This window comes from Portunus trituberculatus, unplaced genomic scaffold (assembly GCF_017591435.1).
Source record: "Portunus trituberculatus isolate SZX2019 unplaced genomic scaffold, ASM1759143v1 PGA_scaffold_413__1_contigs__length_259272, whole genome shotgun sequence".
Lineage (NCBI taxonomy): Eukaryota > Metazoa > Arthropoda > Malacostraca > Decapoda > Portunidae > Portunus > Portunus trituberculatus.
This window is the reverse complement of record NW_025541581.1, coordinates 204169-225033: the sequence shown is the minus strand read 5'-3', so window position 1 is coordinate 225033 and position 20865 is coordinate 204169. Positions and strand designations below refer to the sequence as shown.

At 48.6% G+C, this 20865-nt stretch overlaps 3 protein-coding genes across 3 annotated transcripts; 2 read left to right on the top strand and 1 right to left on the bottom strand.

The window, feature by feature from the left end:
* Positions 1-2772: 2772 nt before the first annotated feature.
* On the bottom strand, positions 2773-7000 carry LOC123500583. Its single transcript, XM_045249271.1, has 2 exons — positions 5405-7000; positions 2773-5373 (listed from the first exon to the last, which is right to left on the bottom strand). The coding sequence occupies exons 1-2, from the start codon at positions 6998-7000 to the stop codon at positions 2773-2775; spliced, it is 4197 nt and encodes a 1398-aa protein (XP_045105206.1).
* A 7602-nt stretch (positions 7001-14602) lies between these two features.
* LOC123500584 lies at positions 14603-16228 on the top strand. Its single transcript, XM_045249272.1, has 3 exons — positions 14603-14904; positions 15091-15194; positions 15497-16228. The coding sequence occupies exons 1-3, from the start codon at positions 14751-14753 to the stop codon at positions 15653-15655; spliced, it is 417 nt and encodes a 138-aa protein (XP_045105207.1). The 5' UTR covers positions 14603-14750; the 3' UTR covers positions 15656-16228.
* Positions 16229-18202: 1974 nt separating this feature from the next.
* Positions 18203-20656, top strand: LOC123500582. The gene has a single exon (XM_045249270.1). The coding sequence runs from the start codon at positions 18203-18205 to the stop codon at positions 20654-20656; it is 2454 nt and encodes an 817-aa protein (XP_045105205.1).
* Positions 20657-20865: the final 209 nt, after the last annotated feature.

Below are 20865 nucleotides of genomic sequence, written 5' to 3'. Positions count from 1 at the left end.
GAGTGGAGAAGTTCTGTCTTAAAGCCAGAGCCAGCAAGGGGCAGGGATGCTACATGTTCTACAGCCAAACGGGCTTCATCGCATGACAGAAACGTTACATTGCAGAGGTTAGACGGAAAATCCTTATCGTAAACAAGCCGAATACGGAGAATCGTGCCATACACCTTGAGAAAGGAGTGCAAGGCGTGATAAGAAAAAGATGGATTAACATTTACCATCAAAAGGGAGTCACATGCAGCAGAAATGCGTCCCTCAGAAGAACTCCCAAAACAGGAGACTGCTGTGGGATGCCCTTATGGAGGGGAATCCTCTTTCCCACTCAGACCTGAAGATGACGTCTTGCGGGCCAGGTCAGCCACCTTACGAGAACCTGACAGTTTTTTGTGTTTCACCATATATATAAAGTTACACAAAAAATTGGCTCCAGGGGCAAGGGAAACCACCTACTGTGACCACAATGGGAGGGAACGCTGGCTGCTGTGGACGGGGTACCTCGTCCCCATGCGGACCAGTCGTTTTAAAAAAAGGTCCCACATGATACGAAAGTTTGTCCACGACAGAGCTGAGACCCCCCTCCCAAAGCATCCCAGCCTGGACACCCAACCATCCAGCACAGGACGGCCCCTATTGGGGGATCCCTCCAGCGAGGGGCTCCGCTTGCCCACTGGCAGCCTACGTAGGAACCATTTAGTCTGGCCCCTCACTGGCGACCGTACTAGCATGGGTAGCCCTCTCCCCTTCGAAAGGGCAGAGCAGGGGCCTAAGCCCCCTCTAGCCTACCTCGCCAGCTCACAGGGGCACGGAAGCCCCCCCCACCACGACAAGGCGGTTCCCATCTGGGGGGCCCAAATGTCAAATCAGTATCATGCCTTACACTGTAATTATTTTAACTCTGCAGTCACAGCAGCAACTTGACTGCTAAAATTAGCTACAGTATCCAACAGCAATGAGACAATGTTCCTAAGTTTAGTCAGGCTCTGGTCCTCAGAGAGAGGGCAGATGTCTTCACAACACCCTGGACACAAAAACCTAACACCCTTACCACCATTAGAAAGAATAAGACCTAACAGTTGCTCCTGGGCACCAGTACAACTTAGGGAGGCAGGATACCACTTCTTGCATTGGTCCCATGCAATGACACTAGTCAGGCACATCAAGAGCATATGTAGCACAAGGATAATTTACCTGCTATCAGGCCTCGGGCGAGAGGGACCCCTGGGCGTTACACCACGACCAACCACTGCACACACAGGACAAAGATAATAATAAAAATAATAATAAAGGACACAGGGCAAAGATAATAAAAAAAACAATAACAGTCCGGGATCAGAATATGCGGTTACGGCGTCCCAGTTCAGCTGAGCTGAACTGGCTCGGCGGCTGCACAACCAAACCAAAATATTGAAAACAAACAAAGCAAGCGGCCAAAACGGAGGTCAAAAGCTAGAAATAGGAAAAAAAAAGAAAAAAACGAAAACCAGGGAACAACAGAACACAGAACAACCACAAGGAATAAATAAAACGTTAGAGAAATACCCCAAACACTCGGCAAACAACGATACGAGAACAAAACAGGCCGGATGGAGGAGCAGTCGCTAAGCCAAACTTACGTCACGTCGTCACCTAACCTTATCCACCTTATAGACGTGATAATTAGCTGGTCAAACACAACACCAATCACTAGGAACCTTAAAAAAAACACCTCATGTTCACAAAGTAACAGATTCCAGTAGCTTGAATATAAATTAATCCCAAACAACGTCCTTACCTGCCACCAACGTCATCACTACAAAGCCACCACACCTGTTTTTACCCTTCTTTCACTGCTTTCCTGCCAATATATTAACTCTACAGGTATCTCACCTTTAACTTCAATCTATTAGGTAAATCTAGTGTGAAACAGAAAACATTTACCGGGGTTTATGAAGCTTTCGCGGCCCAAATGCGGTGATGTCTGCGAGAGTAGCGGCAAACGTCCTCGCAGCAATGGCGTCCTCCCTCCTCGCTCCTCTCACCCGGAAATAAGCGTGGGGGCTCCTCAACTTCAACTTCTGATTATGAGTTTGACATTTAGATCACGTACATATTAAAAGAACCATAATTGACATTAATTTCTTTATAAAAACTCAATCTAAATTCACGACAGATCTTTCTGGCATGTTAAAAAGTTTTCTGGATTACTGAGAACGAGAAAACTCGAGGCTTTTTAAATGATCTACATATACGATAAACATCAACTCAATGATTTTATAAACAAGAAACAAAACAAATATTCATGGAAAATCTTTCTGGCAGTAGTAGAGTGTTGGGGTGTGAGGGGATGCAGAAACACCAGGATCTTGCTTGGTTTATTGGTGGAGCGAAAGAGTACAAGGCGAGCTGTGACAAAGCGGGGCCAGGACTGACTCCTTGTTCCCATGGCGCCTGCTTATATCTAGGTAAACATATCGTACCGCTCTTGGGTAAATACAAACTCCTACACTCTCCCCCCAATTACACTGGATGGTGTAATGATACAAATGAAAAATAATATACACTGTGGGTAGCAAATGAAAAGTAACCATAATACATATCCTGGAGTGACACAGTGAGTTAAACTAAACAGGAGAGTTCAAGACATAATCATCAAGGTGCCTTGGTGCTCGCTGGGTGCGACGAGGCCGTGGTGTGGTGACGCGCACAGGTGTATGGGACGTAGTCAAATCATCCGACAGCTGTGGTTCACCGATGAGAGGACGAAGATGACGTCTATTCCGTATGGACGCTCTCCCACTACCGTCGAGTCGTAGAAGATACTGGCGGGGTGCAGACAGCTCGAGCACGGTTCCCACCCGATCCCACCGCCCGCTGGATGCGTGCTCGCTGCCCGGGCCTTAAGGGTGTCAGGCTGTGGGCGTGCTGGTCGTGCCGTATGGATGAGTTGACTGACGTGTCGATCATGGCACGTTCCCGATCGCGCAGCGTTCTGCCCCACTGCTCATTGATGAAGTAGCGGGAGCTCTCCACGGGTATGGCGTCTCGCAGCTGTCTGCCTGTCAGTAGCTGCGCTGGGGATGCGTCGAGGCCGTGCAGGGGTGTGTTCAGGTACTGGAGGATCGCCCTGGCAATGCTGTCGGTGTCTAAGGAGCCCCCGCGAGTTGTGTTGCCTCTTAGCAGCCTCTTGGCCGACTTCACAGCTGCTTCTGTACGCCAATTAGATTGGGCGTAGTGGGATGATGAGATTCGTAGGGTGACGCGCCAGTCCTCGAGGAACCTTCTTGACTCGTGGCTAGTGAGGTTGGTGCCCCCGTCACATGAGAGCTCTTCAGGAATGCCGAAGCGTGTGAACCACCGCCGGAACAACGTGATGAGGCGGGAGTTGGTGGCTTCCCCAGACAGGTGTTCCACTTCTAGCCAGCCTGTCAGCCGGTCGGCGTAGGCGATGTACACATTGCCTTGTAGCTGAAACAGGTCGGCCACGGCTTGTTGAAACGGTAACTGGGGTGGTGGGGTGGGCAGGAGCGGCTCGGCTGGCTGAGAGGGCGTGTGCATCTCGCACACCTGGCACTGGCGTCGTTTTTGCTCCACTTCTGCGTCGATGCCGGGCCAGTATACAGACTGCCTGGCTCTGCGAAGCATTGAGTCTCTGCCTTGATGACCGGCGTGGAGATTGGCGAGCACGGTGCGTCTGAGGGCGGCTGGGATGACGAGGCGGGGGAATCTCTCATCGCTGGTATATAGAACAATGCTGCCTTGACACGACAAGTGCCGCCGCATTCTGAAGTACGGGCGTAGCGCGGCTGGCTCGGCGTCCTTCCGCTCACCCCAACCATCATTGGCCACGCACTCATGGAGGAGCCGATATTCCTCATCTCTGACTGCCTCCTCCTCCACATGACGTAGGTCTACCACATGACCCACATCGTCCGTAGAGGCGTCTGATGCCGCGGCGACCATGACAGAGCACACTGCTTCATCGTCAGCCTCGTCTGAGTCCTCTGGTGCGCTTGCTAATGCTGGGTAGCGCGAGAGAGCGTCCGCGGCGCAGTTGCTTTTCCCCTTGATGTACTTGACCCGTAAGTTATACATCAGGGTCCTTTCTTTGATGTTGAGGATGCGGGGGTTGTGAATGTCCTTCAGCTCCTTGTCACCAAAGATTTTGGTGAGCGCCTTATGATCGGTGATGAAGGTTAGGTTTTTGCAGCCTAAGAGGAACAGGCGGGCCTTCTTGAGACACCAGGCTATCGCGAGTGCCTCGCCCTCCAGTGTGCTGTAGTTCTTTTCTGCCGCGGTCAGGTGCCGGCTGCCGCAGAGGACGAGCTTCCATCCGCTGGGACAACACATCGGTGCCTCCAGGGACACGCATTGGCAGTACTGCTGCGACACGATGAATCCTATGCCTTGCCGGCTGTAGTCAGTTAGGACGGCCGTGGGGCGTGAGGTATCATAGAACTTGAGGCCTTCTGCTTCTTCTAGCTTTTTGATGGTGTCCTTCGCTGACGTGAAGATGGCGTTGAGTGTTTCGTCCCAATAGACTGTTCTGCCGGCTGGCTTCTTCAGGAGCTCCCTGAAGGGCTCCATGATGGGGGCAACTGCTAAGAAGGGAGCCACCTGGTTCACCAGGCCAAACCACGACCTGATATCCGTCAGTGATGGGCTTGCAGGCATCGTGAAGTCTGCGATGTTCTTGATGAGGTTGTGACTGGGCTGGTAGTTTTCCCAGCCGAGTACATACCCGGCGAACGTGACGTTCCTCTTGCAGAAGCTGAACTTATCAGGCCTCAGCGTCACCCCGTTGTCGTGGCATTTCTGTAGAAACCCATACGTATGCCAGAAGGCTTCCGCCACACTTTCATCGTGCAGAAGCGTGTCGTCAACACATTTGATTTTCCTGGGCACGTCGCTCATGACGTCGTCGAGGCGCTTCTTGAAGGCGTCCTGCGCTGCGCAGTGCCCCATGGGAGTCCTGCGGTAGCGGAATCGTCCCCAGGGAGTGATAAACGTTGTTAACTTGCGGCTTGCACTGTCCAGGGGTATCTGGTGGTACCCGGAGTACGCGTCAGCGACGGTCTTGAATGTGTGCTTGGGCACGCTGGAGATGAGGTCAAAGAGAATCCTGGTGTGGTGAGTCTCGCGCAGGCAAGCTTGGTTGAGCTTCTGGAAATCCACGGTTCTGCGTGGCTTCCCGTTTTTCTTCGGCACCACCACCATGCACGCACACCACTCGGTCGGCTCTCCAGCTGGCACTTCCTCTATGATGCCTCTGGCGATGTCGTCGTCGAGCTGGCGCCGTACCTCGTCGTAGAAGTGGTGCGGGACTGTGGCGGGTACGTGCACCGCGTGGGGGCGTGCGCCGGGGCGGAGGTAGGATGTGGTGTGGTGGGCTACGCATTTCTGGTAGAGGTGTGCGCTCTGTTGCGAATACCGTGCGTCCAAACTCCTCCAGGAGCCATTTCTCTAGACGTCCCACGTTCTCTTCCACCAACTCGCAGGGCGGTGACAATGGGTGGGCCGAGGTCTTGGGCGCAGGGCTTGTCAGCGCGCTGATTCTGGCTGCGGGGCGAGGAAAATCTTGCGGCACCAACTGAAGGGCTCTGCAAGCTCCGAGTGACAAGTACAGCCGCTGCACCCCTTCAGCTATGTATACGCACTCGGACGTGGTGATGGGCCCCACTGACACCTCGCACGTGAGGCTTCCCAGAAGCTTCACCCCTCCACCGGCGACGTGGCGGACTGTCCTGGGTGAGACGTGAAGTTGCCCTGGGGGGATACCAAGACTCTCCAGCAGGGGCCGGCCAGCGATGCACACTTGAGCCCCTGTGTCGGCTACCGCCGTGGTGCAGCACTCCGCCTGCGGCCAGGGGCAGACGATGCGCACTGAGAGGTCTGCCGTCGCCTCCACGCCCCCTACAATCACTGCGTTGGAGGTAGCGGGGCCCCTGCCTGGTGTGAGGGCGCGGCACACGCGCCAGAAGTGCCCTTTACGCCCACATTTGCGGCATGTGGCGTCGCGGGCGAGGCACTTGTCATTGCCGCCACACCCACTGTCCCCACAGCCCTTGCACCGCTTCTGGCTGCGCCCTGAGCTGGCACGACCGGGGGCGCTGCGGCTCCAGGCGCGGCGCTGGTGGTTCACAGCTGACACCTCGGTGGCGGGGGGGCTGGGGGGTTGCGGTGGGTGGGTTGTGGACGCTCCTGCGTCCGCCAGGGCGGCCACGTTCCCTGTGGCCCGCCGCCCTGCCACCTTGTCTGTGGCCTCTATGATCTCGCACTGGTTCACCACATCACTTACGGACGTCAGGCGAGGGAAGCACCGTAACACCTCAGCTTTCATATTGCGATCACTGAGCCCCATGACTACTTTTCTGCTCATGATATACTCGGTCAGCGAACTATCACATTCTGGGCAGCGAAAATTACACTCGGCTGCCAGGGCACGGCACCTCGACACGTACACATCGACACTATCTCCCGGTTCCTGGGAGTACTGAAAGAGGTCGGACCATGCACCTACCTCGCACCGCCGCCCCACCACCACACTTCTGACCACCTCTATCGCTGCACTGGTTGAGAGCTGCCGGAAGTCCTGCTTGTCGAAGCGTGCGTCGATACGCTGCTGGAGACTGCCGTCGCACAGGAGACACACGTATGGGGCGGCGAGAGGCGGGAACCACCCGCAGATCAGGCTGTAGTCTTCCACGCTAACGGCCCATGCCTCGAACGCTGCCGGTGACATGCCTTGAGTTGCCGTCCCAGGACCCAACGGGGGAGCCGGCGGACGATGTGATGGTGAAGCTGCTTGTGCGCCAGGTGACCGTGTTGATGCAGATGGGGCGAGTTGTGTGCTGAAGGGCCCAGGCCTGGGAGCTGTGGCGAGATGGCTTGGTAATGGCGGATGAAGCGCCACGCGGTCTCTTGCCGGTGTTTCGGTAACTACTTCTTCCAGGGTTGCTTGATCCATTCCGGGGTTACCTCGGACGCGTCCTGGTGCCTCACCCCAGTTTAAACGATACTGCGACATGTTGGGGTGTGAGGGGATGCAGAAACACCAGGATCTTGCTTGGTTTATTGGTGGAGCGAAAGAGTACAAGGCGAGCTGTGACAAAGCGGGGCCAGGACTGACTCCTTGTTCCCATGGCGCCTGCTTATATCTAGGTAAACATATCGTACTGCTCTTGGGTAAATACAAACTCCTACATAGAGAAATATAAAAAAAATTATGATTAATTTTTCAAAAGTTTGGAATCACTTATTATCGTACCTACGTAAAGAAAAGGAAAAGAAGAAAAAAAAAAAAACTATTAAGTAGTCTAGTAAATTCTTGTTAAAACATATTATCTTCCAACATGTTGAAAAGTCCTGGCAATAAATTACCTATAAATAAATTGATACATCAATATCACAAGTTTGTATTTTTCTGATAATAAATCATGTGATGTATGTGATTTTGATCTCAGAGTGACATTTCAATGCGAAAGGTGTATTAATTAATTACTGAACTGTGGGATGAGGGAAAATTAGTAATTGGTCAAGGAGAATGACTGGTGACGATTATAAATTAATTAAACCTCCCAGTAGGCTACACTTTCCCTACCTCAACACAACTTTATCTTCCCTACCTCGCAACTTTACCTAACCTGCCTCACCACGGCTTTACTTTCCCTAACTCATTACTACTTTACCTTCCTTACTTCACCAATTATTTATCTTCTCTACCTCACCACTAATTTACCTCCCCTTCCTCACCACTACTTTGGCCTTATTACTGCATCACTACCCTTTACTTCAGCACTATTTCACCTTCATTATCGTCACATTCACAACGAGTAGCCTACTCATGTGTTGTATTGCTTCTGCCATTATGTATCATATTAATGATGTTCATGTTGCATATTACCCACTCCTTTCACTCACATGACATAATGAAGCATAATTTACAGCACTCAACAGCCAGTCAGCCAACCCATTGTATCTTTATTTCCTATAGATCTCTTTACATATCTGGAGACAGTATAAAATTTTATTTCTTCTGAACATTATCTCTCTCTCTCTCTCTCTCTCTCTCTCTCTCTCTCTCTCTCTCTCTCTCTCTCTCTCTCTCTCTCTCTCTCTCTCTCTCTCTCTCTCTCTCTCTCTCTCTCTCTCTCTCTCTCTCTCTCTCTCTCTCTCTCTCTCTCTCTCTCTCTCTCTCTCTCTCTCTCTCTCTCTATGTAGTCACTTTTACAGACACAAACACCTCATGGAAAATTTGTACCAATCATTATATGAAGATTACATTGTGAACACTGAATATGATAACTCCAACCTAGAATTAAGTGTAATGGATCAAATCTCTGGTCATCAAGATATTTATTACCTCACTTTCTAATGTTGTACACTCTTTGGAAAACAATTGACTTAAATCTGATCCACATTAATATTAGGTCCCTGCACAAAAACTCTGATGGTCTTAAATCTTTCCTCAATTGCCTACCAAAACCACCTCACATTCTAAAACACACCAAACATGATTGTGTGTTCCATATAGGGTTATGACTCATTTCTAGGGATGTCCGGTATCGTAAAAAAAAAAATAAATAAATAAAAAATAAATAAATAAAAAAAATAGTCAGTACATGTATTACCGATATTCTGAAATGTACCGATACCGTTCTTTTCAATTCAAATTTATGATAACAATAAACCGATAGCAACATAAAATACCGGTAATACCGGTATCATTTCTCTTTCTATTGCGTTGTAAAAGTTTCCTTTATCTAACATTTTCGGACAGTATGCATTTGCAATCACACAAGGTAGTTTTAGCCTCGTGTTGATATCAGAGAGAGAGAGAGAGAGAGAGAGAGAGAGAGAGAGAGAGAGAGAGAGAGAGAGAGAGAGAGATGGAAAAGAAAAGAATGGAAAAAAAAGAGAATAAGAGAATGGGAAGAGAAGAGAGAAGGTAAGGAAGAAAAGAGAAAAATATGAGCAGGAACAACTGAAGGAAGAGGAAGAGAGACAAATGACAGACGAAAGAACACGCAATAACTCTGACACAAAATAAAAACAAAAAGAAAAAAGAAGAAAGAAGAATACGAAAGCAGAAAGGAAGAGAAGAAGAATGTAGGAAAAGAGCAAGAGAAGGAAGAGGAAACGAGACAAAAGATGAAAGAAAGAAGTGATAAGCATAACATGAGAAAACACGGACAAAACATTACAACATCAAAAATAGAACAAGGATTTGAAAGAGAAGGCGCATGAGATGACAAGAATATACAAAGACACAAGACAAAGAAAGAAGACGAAAGATTAAAGATGATCTAAGTGGCAGTAATTAGGTTTTCAAGTGTTTTCATGATTCTGTGTAAGTCATTTGGGGTTTTCAATGATGCTATTGTGATTGTAGTTGATGTTACTTCGATGTTTGTTCTGTTTAGTGAGTGTAGTGGACGGATGACTTCAAAGGTGTTTTCATGACTTTTCGAGGATGTGCCTGGCTGATTGATGGTTACGTTACGTCACACATTTCAAAAGTAGACGACAAACCCTAAAGTTGCCACATGGAAATATGCAATCATATCCATAACGCTTACTGGTGTCATTTGTTTTCAAAATATGCAGAATACTATTCTCTCTCTCTCTCTCTCTCTCTCTCTCTCTTTTTTTTTTTTTTATTTAAACAAAACTTAATACAAAGGAACATGTACCCAAAGGCGCACTGTCGTGTGCTACCTATTCTAAGGGTACTACAATCTATTTCTCTACAATATTTACAAGACTTAAAAATAGATAATATACAAGATGGTCAGCATGTAAATGGAGCACTATTCGTTTCACTTCACTAGCACTATTCACGCACTGCACTACACTGAGTGTCACGTCACAAAGAGTGTCAGAGGAGTTGGCAGTGTCTGTCTCCACTTATGTGCCATCAGTTTGACACTGTGTGTGTTCATCTCCTGGACGTGAGGCACCGCGGCCGTGAACAAGTTCCACATCCTGGAGACGCGTCCTGCGAAGGTGCGTTGATGCTGACACCCGTGGGATCGCGGCACCTCTACGGCGTCACCACCATTGAGCACCGTTCTCGTGCTCCGTGCGGTGACTCTTAGAGGATGACGCAGCCCTGCCAGATGTGGCACTCTTTGCACCTGTGCCTTATGGAACACTACGATCGCCGCCACGTCTCTGCGGTGTTCCAGTGAATCAAGGGGACGCTCAGGCTCTGGGTGAGGTGGTAGTGCAGCATCTACTAGCCGTATGGCGCGGCGTTGGATGCTGTCCAGTCTCCTTCTGTGTGTGGCGGCACAGGACATCCAGGAGAGAGCTGCGTATTCAAGGTGGGGCCGCACCTGTGCCTTGTACAGCAGCAGTCTCCCTTCCTGTCGAGGAAACTGGCGATCCTTCTGAGAGCGGAGATCCTGTGAGAGGCTTTCTTGGCAATGGTTTTGACATGCCTGTCAAACCTCAGCCCTCGATCCACCTCCACTCCAAGTATCTTGACGTCATCTTGGAGTGGGAGAGCAGCAGCGCCAAAGACAACTTTCCTGCCATTGCTGCCATGGCGGCTGGGGACCGAGAGACAACCATTGCTTGTGTCTTCTCCGGCGCGAATGTCACTTGCCATCGAGCACCCCACTCCTTTATCACTCGTAGCTGCTGATTGATGGCCTCAGCAGCCCGCCCACTGTCCTGGCGTGGATAGGTATAGGAGAGGGTGCAGTCATCAGCATAGGCCATGACTCCTGGCAGTAGCTGGAGAAGATCATCCACGTAGATATTCCACAGGAGTGGGCCAAGAATTGAACCCTGTGGCACTGATGCCTCCACAGGCAGGGACTCAGATGTTTGCCCGTTGACAACCACCTTGAGGCTTCTGTCCTGCAGGTAATTTCCCAAGAGTCGTAGCAAGCCACCCTGGATGCCTTTAGCACGAAGCTTTTCTAGTAATCCGTTGTGCCATACTTTATCAAAAGCTCCTGCTATGTCCAAAGCAACCACTATAGTGTCCTTGCCGTCGTCGAGGGCGTCCTGCCAATGCCTGGTGAGAAGCATCATTAGGTCGGAGGTTGACCTTCCAGGTCTGAACCCAAACTGTTGGTCTGAGAGGAGGGCATTGTCCTTGAGATGTCTACACACCACCTCTGCCACGACCCTCTCAAACACTTTACCCACCACTGACAACAGGGATATGGGTCTGTAGTTTTTTGGGTCCGTCCTGGAGCTTTTTGTGTACAGGAACTACTCGAGCCTCCTTCCACACTGAAGGCCAGACGTTTTCCCGTACACAAGTTGTGAAGACTTGGGTGAGAGGGGCAGCCAGTTCCTGGGAGCATCGCTTCAGCAGGTGCGGGCTGATGTCATCAGGGCCGGTGGCTTTCTGTGTGTCCAGCCCCGCAATAATCGCTTCACCTGCTGATGCGTCACCTCCACCATGGTGACAGTCTTCTCACATTGCTGGACCAGCTGAGGCGGTGGCTGCTGTGGATTCCCGACCTTCATTTTTCCAGCAAACAAGGAAGCCAGCAACTGTGCCCTCTCCTTACTGCTGGTGGCGACAGTACCGTCCTGCTTGCTGAGGGAGGGATGGATTCTTGGTGGCCAGTTCCTTGTTTGTCCTTAACAAGAGACCACCAAGTTTTGTTTCCTACGCCAGTGCCACACAGTTTCCGGCGCAGGCTTTCCTCCCACTTTTTTAAGGCCCACTTGCTGGTTACCACCATCCTCCTGCATGCAGCCCTGTGCAGGTCCTTGTTGCGCCGAGTCGGGTTCCTCTTGTAGCGGAGCCAGGCAGCATACTTTGCCTCGGCAGCAACACGGCAACGGTAGCCAAACCATGGCTGATCCGTCGATCTGGTGGTGTATTCCCTGTGTGGGACGTGGCGTCTCTGGAGGGCGAGAAGGTGAGAGGTGAGTGCAAGTGCTTCACTCTCTGCTCCTCCCTGTAGCAAAGTGGCCCATGGGGTGTGGGTCAGGTCGCGGCGCAGGGAAGCCCAGTCTGCTTTGTTCCACAGCCAGATGGTGCGGGTGGTGGCCTCGTCCTGAGCCACGCCCACTTCCAGCTGTGTCAGTACAGCGTGATGGTCAGAGCTGCCCACGAGCCCCAGCTGATGACACTGAAGCTTGTCTTCCTGGTAGTCTGAGATGACAGGGTCTAATGTCCCTCCTCGTTCATGTGTGGGGAAGGTGACATGATCTGTCAGACCCTGCACCTCAGGAGATTCTCGTAGGCGTCTCTTTCCAGGTGGTGATTGAGATCCCCCACAATCAGCACGTGGCTGCAGCTGTGTGCCATCATCAGGTTGTCTAAGGTCTCAGTCAGGTACAAGAGTGAGTCAGGCCCTTGTCGCGGGGGGCGATACAGGGCACACAGCAGGAGGGCTGAGCGGTCTGCCAGCATTACTCGGAAGTACATCATCTCCATCATTGGAGGCGTGTCTATGTCGAGTAGCTGGGCCTGCATTCCTTCCTTGAAGCAGACAGCCACTCCACCTCCTGTTCGCTCCTGTCGGTCCCTCCTCACCCAGTGGGTGAAGCCCTGCATCCTGCCATACGTGGGCTCCACCTCACTGTTCAGCCATGTCTCGGTCACCACAACAACGTCTGCATTGTGTCGTTGCACACAGTTGTGGTATAAGTCTGCAAGGTTAGTCCGGAGACCACGGACGTTGCTAGAGACGACCTTTAGTTGGCGGCGGGGCAAGCTGGCTGTACCATGGTGAGGGATGGTAGTGAGCGAGGCCTGCTAGTCCGAGGTGGTGGTTAGGGTCCGCGGCCGACTGCTGGTACTGGTGAAGAGGAGTGGTCCACTGCCGCCCCTGGTTCTGATTCCAGATACCAGGCTGAGGAAGGAGTGGGCGAGGTTGTGGCAAGGACTGAAATGAAGTGAGGGGGTGGGCGGGCTGAGGCGCTGCAGGTGGGAAGGGTGTGGCTGTGTATCTTTCCACCGTAAGAAGCCGCTGTAGGAGACGCTCCTGACGTAAATCGTCAGTTCTGGCGTGGCAAGTAGCAGAAGTGTGTCCTTTCCGTGAGCAGTACTCACACACTTTTGCCTTGGCTCGCTTTTGTGTCTGCTTGGTGGCCTGGTGAGTCCTCAGTCCTTCGCTGGACACCCTCCTCGCGTCCTGCTGCACTTCCCTCTTAGATTTCTTTTTTCTCCAATCTCCTGAAGTGGTCTGAGGAGAGGTTCGTGGGCGAACAGAGGCACCGCGATCTACTCCGTTCGCTGTGTTTATGGAGGAAGAGTCCCTGCTGCTCTGTGTGGCGGTAGACGTGGTAGTGAGTACCGAGCAGTCACTCTGTGTGGCAGAAGGAGTGACAGTGGACGCTGGGGAGGTGTCACAGTCGCTCTGTGTGGCGGTGGAAGCAGTGGAGGTAGGCGGAGCGGTCGTTGTTTCCCGGGCAGGCGAAGGGAAGGTGGAAGTGGAGAAAACAGCTGCGTACCGGATCTGTTGCGGTTTATCCGAGCTCCACCACGTCCTCCACCTCTCAGAGTCCTGACAAACCACCTCCCAGTGTTCGTCAATTGACTCTGCGTGGGCGCTGACTGCCTGAGAGCGTGTGGCTACTTGCGTCTGGCGCTGTTTTGACGCTATCAGCCTGTCTGCTACTCTGAGAGCCGCAGCAAACACGTCTCTGTGCTGTATGATCAAGTCTCTGTCGTCCTGGAGGGACTTAATCACACAGTTTTGTTGAGAGGCTTCCTCAGTGAGCTTCTCAACTAGTGAAACTAGCTCTCCTCTCTCCAAGCCCTCCCACTGACTCTCCCCACTATCGTCCGGTAGTGGCGTGGGGGGTGTGTCAGTCTCCTCGCTGATGTAGATGACGGGGTCCGGGATGTTTGCTTGGAGTCGTAGCTGTTCCGTGTAGCTACACTTGAAGACTGGCGTATCCCCAAGGCAGCTGTTGTGACAAAGGTTACGGCAGGTTTCCTCGTCACAGCTCACGTGTTGAGTCTTAAGTGTTGCTTTGCCACAAACGCAACACCAATTCTGTGGCTGGTAGCCAGGCAAGTCTCGCCTGGCTATGGGGCGATGGGCGGGGCTGGACATTGAGGGAGAGGATTAGTGATTTCCCCTGGGGAATTGTGGAGCCAGGTGTGGGAGCGACAACGAGTGTTGGCTCTAAACGACACGTACGACACTAACACACTCGTGAACACAGACACTAAACACTGGCACAGAACACAAAGCACTTCCCCACAGGCGCACAAAAAACACACGACACTAACTACCTCTCCCACAAGTCAAGCCAAACCAGCCACGGAGAGAGAGATACAGGTTGTTTAAAAAAACTACCTTGGAGAGATTTGGCAACTGTGTGCTGCCTTAGGCCTCGCGTCAGGTCAGGCCCGGGTCTCGGTCACTGCACGGGTACAAGCACTCTTTTCAAGTGATTTTTTAACACTATTGCAAGGCTTAGCACACCTTACACTTTTACATGGACACCAGGACACTTAGCACTTCAAGCACTGAAATTTTCACAACACTGCACTTTGTTAAACCACTGTAACACCACGAAAAACACGGAGCTACCACGTGCGTGACCTCTCTCTCTCTCTCTCTCTCTCTCTCTCGCAAACTTATGTTTCTTTTTTTCCTTCAGTCTCAAAATTAGGATACATTTCCTCTTATTCACTGTATCATTACGACCAATGATAAATTCAATTGCTGTTATGTATTTTATTAATTTATGTCGAGTGGGTGGATGTATCGCTTCGCTGTCGTCTTTTGTTGTGGACGTGGCGGAGCGGAGGGGTGTATGTTGCGCTTTGCCATTGTCTTTTGTTGTGGATGTGGCGGAGTGGAGGCATGGTCAAGGGACAGGTGAACGGGCTGGCCAGTCCAGCAGATTGGCGTGTGGGGTGTGGAAGGATACTTGTGACGCTGGAGTGGACTGGAGGGCGTGTTGTGCATCTGTGCCGCTACTATTCGGGTTTGCTGGAAGGTATGTAGTGTGAATTCAGGGACTATGTGATAGTCCGCCATATTTATTTTGTTCCGCTCGTAGCCAAGGATTTGGTAGTGCGTATTTCCTGCTTGTGTGAGACGATATTGAAGACAAAGTGGTTTACGTATGATTTGTGATGATGATGGATTATGATTTGTATGTCACTGTAACCGTTTGTTGCAGCGGTAGATGGTTGGATACGTGATGGGGTGTTTATGCTGTGGGGACGCTGTGTATATTTACCTTGTTTGGGATCTTCTCTCCGGGACATCTGTGTCGTCAATACTGTGAGTCATTATTACTGACAGGTACTGGTTGGTTCATTATTATTGGTTGTTATCAGTACATACTTGTATTATTATTTGTAAATCCTGCTTTATCCAGCTACCTGTGATAGTATTGTTGGTCTATTAGCAGTCATTAACTGCTACTTCCTCTGATTCTTTATATTGAATGTGATGTGAATTAAGTGATAATTGAATGTGATATTCTAAGATTACTTTGAGGTAACATCCTACACATGGATTATTAAGGTTGTGAGCAAGGCTTGTTTTGGGAATTCGTGGTGAGTGTTACATATTGTTCACAGGTTGAATCTTTGCCCAATAAACGGACTGATGCAACAGCGCTTTTGATGCCCTGGAGAAACAATTCAACAGTAAGACATGGACGCGCTCAAGTTGGAGCGAGGGGTGGCCAAGGGTCGCTTCACCAGGAAGTGCAACATACTACAAGAAAGGTTGGATGAAAAGGATGCGCCAGCTGTGCTGAAAGGATTGTTCACTGAGGTGGAAGATGCATTCAAGGTGCTTGAGGTAAAACATGAGAGTCTTTATTCTGAATTACTTGGAGGCAAGCAAGATCCCTCATCCTTAAGTGAGGCAGAGGACTATATCTTGGGTTGTGAAAGAAAAAAAACCACATTATACTCAAAGGTTACTAAAGCGTGTGCAGATGAGAAGGACAAATTTGAGACTGCTATAAAAGTTAAACGACTAGATCCACCCCTGTTTTCTGGTGATATAAGGAATTACGGCACTTTCAAAAAAGACTATATGAGATTAATCGTCCCGGCGTATGGGAGGGACTCTTACGCTTTAAAGAAATGCCTTTCAGGTGAGGCGTTGAAATGTGTGGAAGGTGTAGAGGATGACTTTGAAGAAATGTTCCTTCGCCTTGATGACAAATATGGTAACTCTTGTAAATTAACGGAATGTATTGTGAGTGAGCTAAAGGGCTTGAAACCTGTGCAAGATGGGGACTCGAAACGATTAGTCCACTTGGCGAAGGTAGTGGAACGTGCTTGGTTGGACATGAAGAAAATAGGATTGAGTCTGAAATGAAAACTACATCTATGGTTACGTTGGTCGAACGCCTGCTTCCTAACACTTTGAAACGGGCTTGGGTACTAAAAGCCCAATCTGTTGCTAACCATAATGATTTATTTGAAAGTCTTTTGGCATTCTTACTTGCTGAAAGGAAGGTATGTGAGTATCTGGAGTGTGATTTGCGAAGTGTTCCCACAAAATTGGCCACTCATAATGTGATTTGTAGAGATTCAGAAAAGGAAGATGTTACTGATACACTACACGAGATAAAGGTAGTGCAAGATCAACAAAATGCTATGATTACTGAATGTCTTAACACTGTCTCAAAATTAGTGTCAGAGTTTTCTGTGGATTCTAAGAATCAAAACTGTAAGATGTGTTGGTACCATGGCTCACAAGGTCACACCTTTCATGATTGTTATGCTTTTCAAAATTTGAGTAATCCAGACAAATTTGCTTGCCTCAAGAATAATAGAGTCTGTTTTAGGTGTGCAACCCCTGGTCACTTGGCAAGGTACTGTAAGTTTGCAAGCACTACTTGTGATGTGATTGTCAATGGTCGGAAGTGTGGGATGGATCATCATAAAGCCTTGCATTACGTTCTTTCTCGTACACCTGACTCTGCTAAAAGACCAGTTCTACTACTGTGACTAGTAATTTAGCGTCTAGGGATGGTTATCTACTGATGGTAAGCCGTTTGGAGTGTAAAGGGAGTCCCGTCAATGTCCTGTGGGATAGCGGTAGCAATGTATCCTTAATAACACACTGTCGGGCAAAAGAGTTAGGCCTCAAGGAAAAGATATTAATATATCCATAACCAAAGTTGGCAACAGCTTGGAAACTGTCGCTAGCAAGGAGTATGTGGTCCCATTAGTCGACATGAATGGAGATGAATGGGAGATCAGTGCCTGTGGCATAGACGAAATTACCGCCCCAGTCGATGAAGTCGACGTGAGTGTTGTGTCCAGACTTTTCCCTAGTTTGAATGGCTACCCTGTAATAAGACCTCATGGTAGGATAAATTTATTGATAGGAATTGACTATTGTCACCTTATGCCTCAAGTGTTGGAGACGAAGGGTAACCTACAACTTATGCAAAACCAATTCGGTTATGTTTTGAGAGGTTCTCATCCACTTTTGATTTCCCATAGATCTCAGCCAAGTGTTAGTGTCAGGATTAACCATGTTAACATTGTGAATTTTGATGAAATTTCCTCTTTACCCAAGAAAACTATTAAGGAAGATTTAGATAGTTATTTCAACATTGAAAATCTTGGTGTATCCTGTTACCCAAAATGTTCGGGGTGTAAATGTGGAAACTGTACGCCTGGTCAAAATAACTATAGTCTAAAGGATGAAAGGGAGTTGGCTTTAATTACTAAGGGGTTAGTGTTTGATTCGGCAGACTGTAGGTGGGTTGTCAGCTATCCCTGGATAAAAGATCCCCGTCTTTTGCCCAACAATGTATCCCTTGCTTTTGCAAGACTGATTGCCACAGAAAAGAGGCTCAATAAACTAGGACCAGATTACTGCAAGGCTTACCAGAGTCAAATTGATGATATGATTGCTAGGAAAGTCGCAAGGAAATTGACTGAGGATGAGATTTACAGATACGATGGACCAGTATTTTATATTCCTCACACTGAAGTGCTAAAGCCAGACTCAAGTTCTACTCCACTTAGGATAGTTTTCAATTCTTCCGCCAAGTACATGAACTTCTCCTTAAATGAAATGTGGGCAAAGGGCCCAGATGTTTTGAATTCTCTCCTAGGAGTTCTGTTGAGATTCAGAGAAGAGGAGGTGGCGTTCGCCGGGATTTGGCCAAAATGTACAATACCATCCATATGTCCTTATTTGATCAGCATTGCCATCGCTTTTTGTGGCGAGACTTGAAGGTCCATAACAAACCAGATCATTATGTTTTAACTTGTGTCCCTTTCGGCGATAAGCCTAGTGGTACCATTGCCATGCTTGCTTTAAGATTAACTGCGGAAATAATTCAAGACCAGTACCCTGTTGCAGTCAATGCCATAGTGAAGAACAGCTATGTGGATGACATACTAGGAAATTGTGACAATTATGAGGGAGCAAACAATTTACTGAGAGAGATTGAATTTGTTTTAGGCCAAGGAGGATTTAAGGTGAAACATTGGATTCTGTCAGGTGCTCATAACCCTAGCAAACTGGATCTAGCAGAAACTCAAAAAGAAAAAGTCTTGGGTGTTGTGTGGGAACCCAACAGAGACGTATTTGTGTTTAGTGTGAAAATAAATTTTTCTCCCAAACATCGCAAGACACATACGGGCCCAGATCTTAAACCGGATAACCTTACCGGTGAGACACCCCAGTATTTGACCAAGAGAATGCTTTTAAGTCAGATTGCAACCCAATTTGACCCCTTGGGACTTGTCTGCCCTGTAACTTTAAAGGCAAAATTGATGTTGAGGCGTCTTGTCTGTCCAGAGGGTGATGAAGATGCAAAATACGGTTGGGATGATGCAGTGTTGCCACAGATTAGAAGTGAATGGCTGGATTATTTCCAGATGATGTTTGAGTTAGAAACTCTATGGTTTCCCAGATGTGTTAGGGAAGCTGACCACGTTGGTAACCCTACATTGGTCATATTTTCAGACGGGTCTACTATAGCATATGGAGCTTGTGCTTACGTTAGATGGGAATATCGTACAGGAATGTTTAGCTCTAGACTTTTGATGGCTAAGTCTAAACTTGCCCCGCTCAAGCAGTTATCAGTCCCTCGAATTGAACTTTGTGGAGCCCTACTTGCAGCTCGGATGAGAGAGACCATCACAAAGGAACTTAACTATAACTTTGAATCTGTAATACATATTGTTGACTCTGCTATTGTCCGGGCTCAGATTCAGAAGGAGAGTTTCGGGTTTGGTACTTTTACAGCTACGAAAATTGCCGAGATTCAAAGTAAAACTAATCCCGAGGAATGGTGGTGGATACCTAGGAAAGACAATCCGGCGGACATGACCACCAAACCTGCTAAACCTGTTGATCTTGCTGAAGGATCCATTTGGCAAATGGGGCCCGCCTTCCTGTCTCTCCCTATCAGCATGTGGCCTATAAGGAAAGACCCTGTCTCGGAATTACCTGATAAAGTGGGCATCTTCATTTCTCACGCTGATGCTGATGTTACTACCACAGGTCTTTGCAAATTGTTTGATATTTCTCGGTTCAATAGCCATGAGAAACTGATAAGGGTTACCAGTCGTGTCATACGGGCGATCAGATCCCGATCTCTTAGAGAATCACTTTTAACTCCAACTGTAGAAGATCTTGCGATCGCTGAAATGTTGTGGGTGAAGGAAGTTCAATCTGAACTTGATCCTGATTGGGAAACTAAGTACCGTAGGTTAGGGCCTACCAGAAATGAAGCTGGGGTGATTGTTGTCGGTCAGCGTATCCCTAAATGGTTAAAGAATAACTATGATCAGGACGGATTTATTTTGCTTTCTCCTGATCATGACTTTACTAAGTTGTATGTGGAATCTATGCATCGTCTGGACCATGCTGGCATTGAAGTAACTTTAGCCAAGATTCAATCCAAGTTTTGGGTACCAAAGGTCCGGAACATGATCAAATCTGTGAGGTACAAATGCATCACCTGTCGCAAACTGAGGAAAGAAATAGTTGGTCAACTTATGGGACAGCTGCCAGAAGAACGCCTCAAACCATCTCCTCCGTTTACCTACACTGCCCTAGATTTGTACGGCCCCCTTTTAGTTAAAGATATGGTCAAGGGTCGCTCAAGAGGTAAAGCTTACGGTGTAATCTTCAACTGTTTGGCCACTCGTGCTGTTCATCTGGATCTAATTGAAGGGTATAGCACTAGGGATTTCCTTGATGGACTTAGAAGATTCGTATCTATCCGAGGATGTCCGCGTGAAATTTATTCAGATGCTGGTACTCAACTGACTGCCGCCAGTAAAGGATTGATAGATCTGTCCAGGTTAAGTTCTGATGACATACAAGATTTTGCTTGCAATAAAGGGGGAGAGGTTAAATGGGTTTTCAATGCATCAGCAGACGCACCATGGCAAAACGGTGCTAGTGAAAGTCTAATCAAATCCCTTAAGAGAAGTCTGACTGTGGCTATCGGTGATAATGTATTAACCTTCAGTAAATTACAGACAACCCTTTTTGAGATTTCAAATATACTAAATGAAAGACCTATAGGTATAAAGCCAGGATGTGATCCAGAACTTGGAAAATACCTTTGCCCTAACGACCTCCTCCTTGGACGTACCTCTAACAAAGCTCCAAAGGGTGTCTTTGAGCACTTTCCTAGTCATGAATCTCGATTGCAGTTCCACCAGCGCATTGTAGATTCATTTTGGAAAAATGGACTAGGGATTTTTTCCCACTCTTCTGATTCGTCAAAAGTGGCACATTGAGCGCCGTAATTTACAGATCGGTGATATTGTGTTGTTTCAGGACAGCAATATTGTACGGGGGACGTGGAAGTTTGCTGAGGTTGCAGTAGCAAATGAAAGCAAAGATGGTAAGGTACGAAATGTTACTCTTAGGTATAAACCCCAGAGAGGTGGTGTTAGGTATAAGGGTGAAAAGATATACTTGTAAAGAGATCTGCTCATCGTATCGT

Excerpts from the sequence above, each read along its gene's own strand:
- LOC123500583 (XM_045249271.1), bottom strand. The coding sequence starts at position 7,000 with ATGTCGCAGTATCGTTTAAACTGGGGTGAGGCACCAGGACGCGTCCGA. Across the intron at positions 5,374-5,404 it reads TGGAGGAGTTTGGACGCACG|AAATGCGTAGCCCACCACAC; the intron begins GTATTCGCAACA and ends CACCTCTACCAG.
- LOC123500584 (XM_045249272.1), top strand. The coding sequence starts at position 14,751 with ATGTGGCGGAGTGGAGGCATGGTCAAGGGACAGGTGAACGGGCTGGCC. Across the intron at positions 14,905-15,090 it reads CTATTCGGGTTTGCTGGAAG|CGGTAGATGGTTGGATACGT; the intron begins GTATGTAGTGTG and ends CGTTTGTTGCAG. Across the intron at positions 15,195-15,496 it reads ACATCTGTGTCGTCAATACT|GTTGAATCTTTGCCCAATAA; the intron begins GTGAGTCATTAT and ends TATTGTTCACAG.
- LOC123500582 (XM_045249270.1), top strand. The coding sequence starts at position 18,203 with ATGCTTGCTTTAAGATTAACTGCGGAAATAATTCAAGACCAGTACCCT.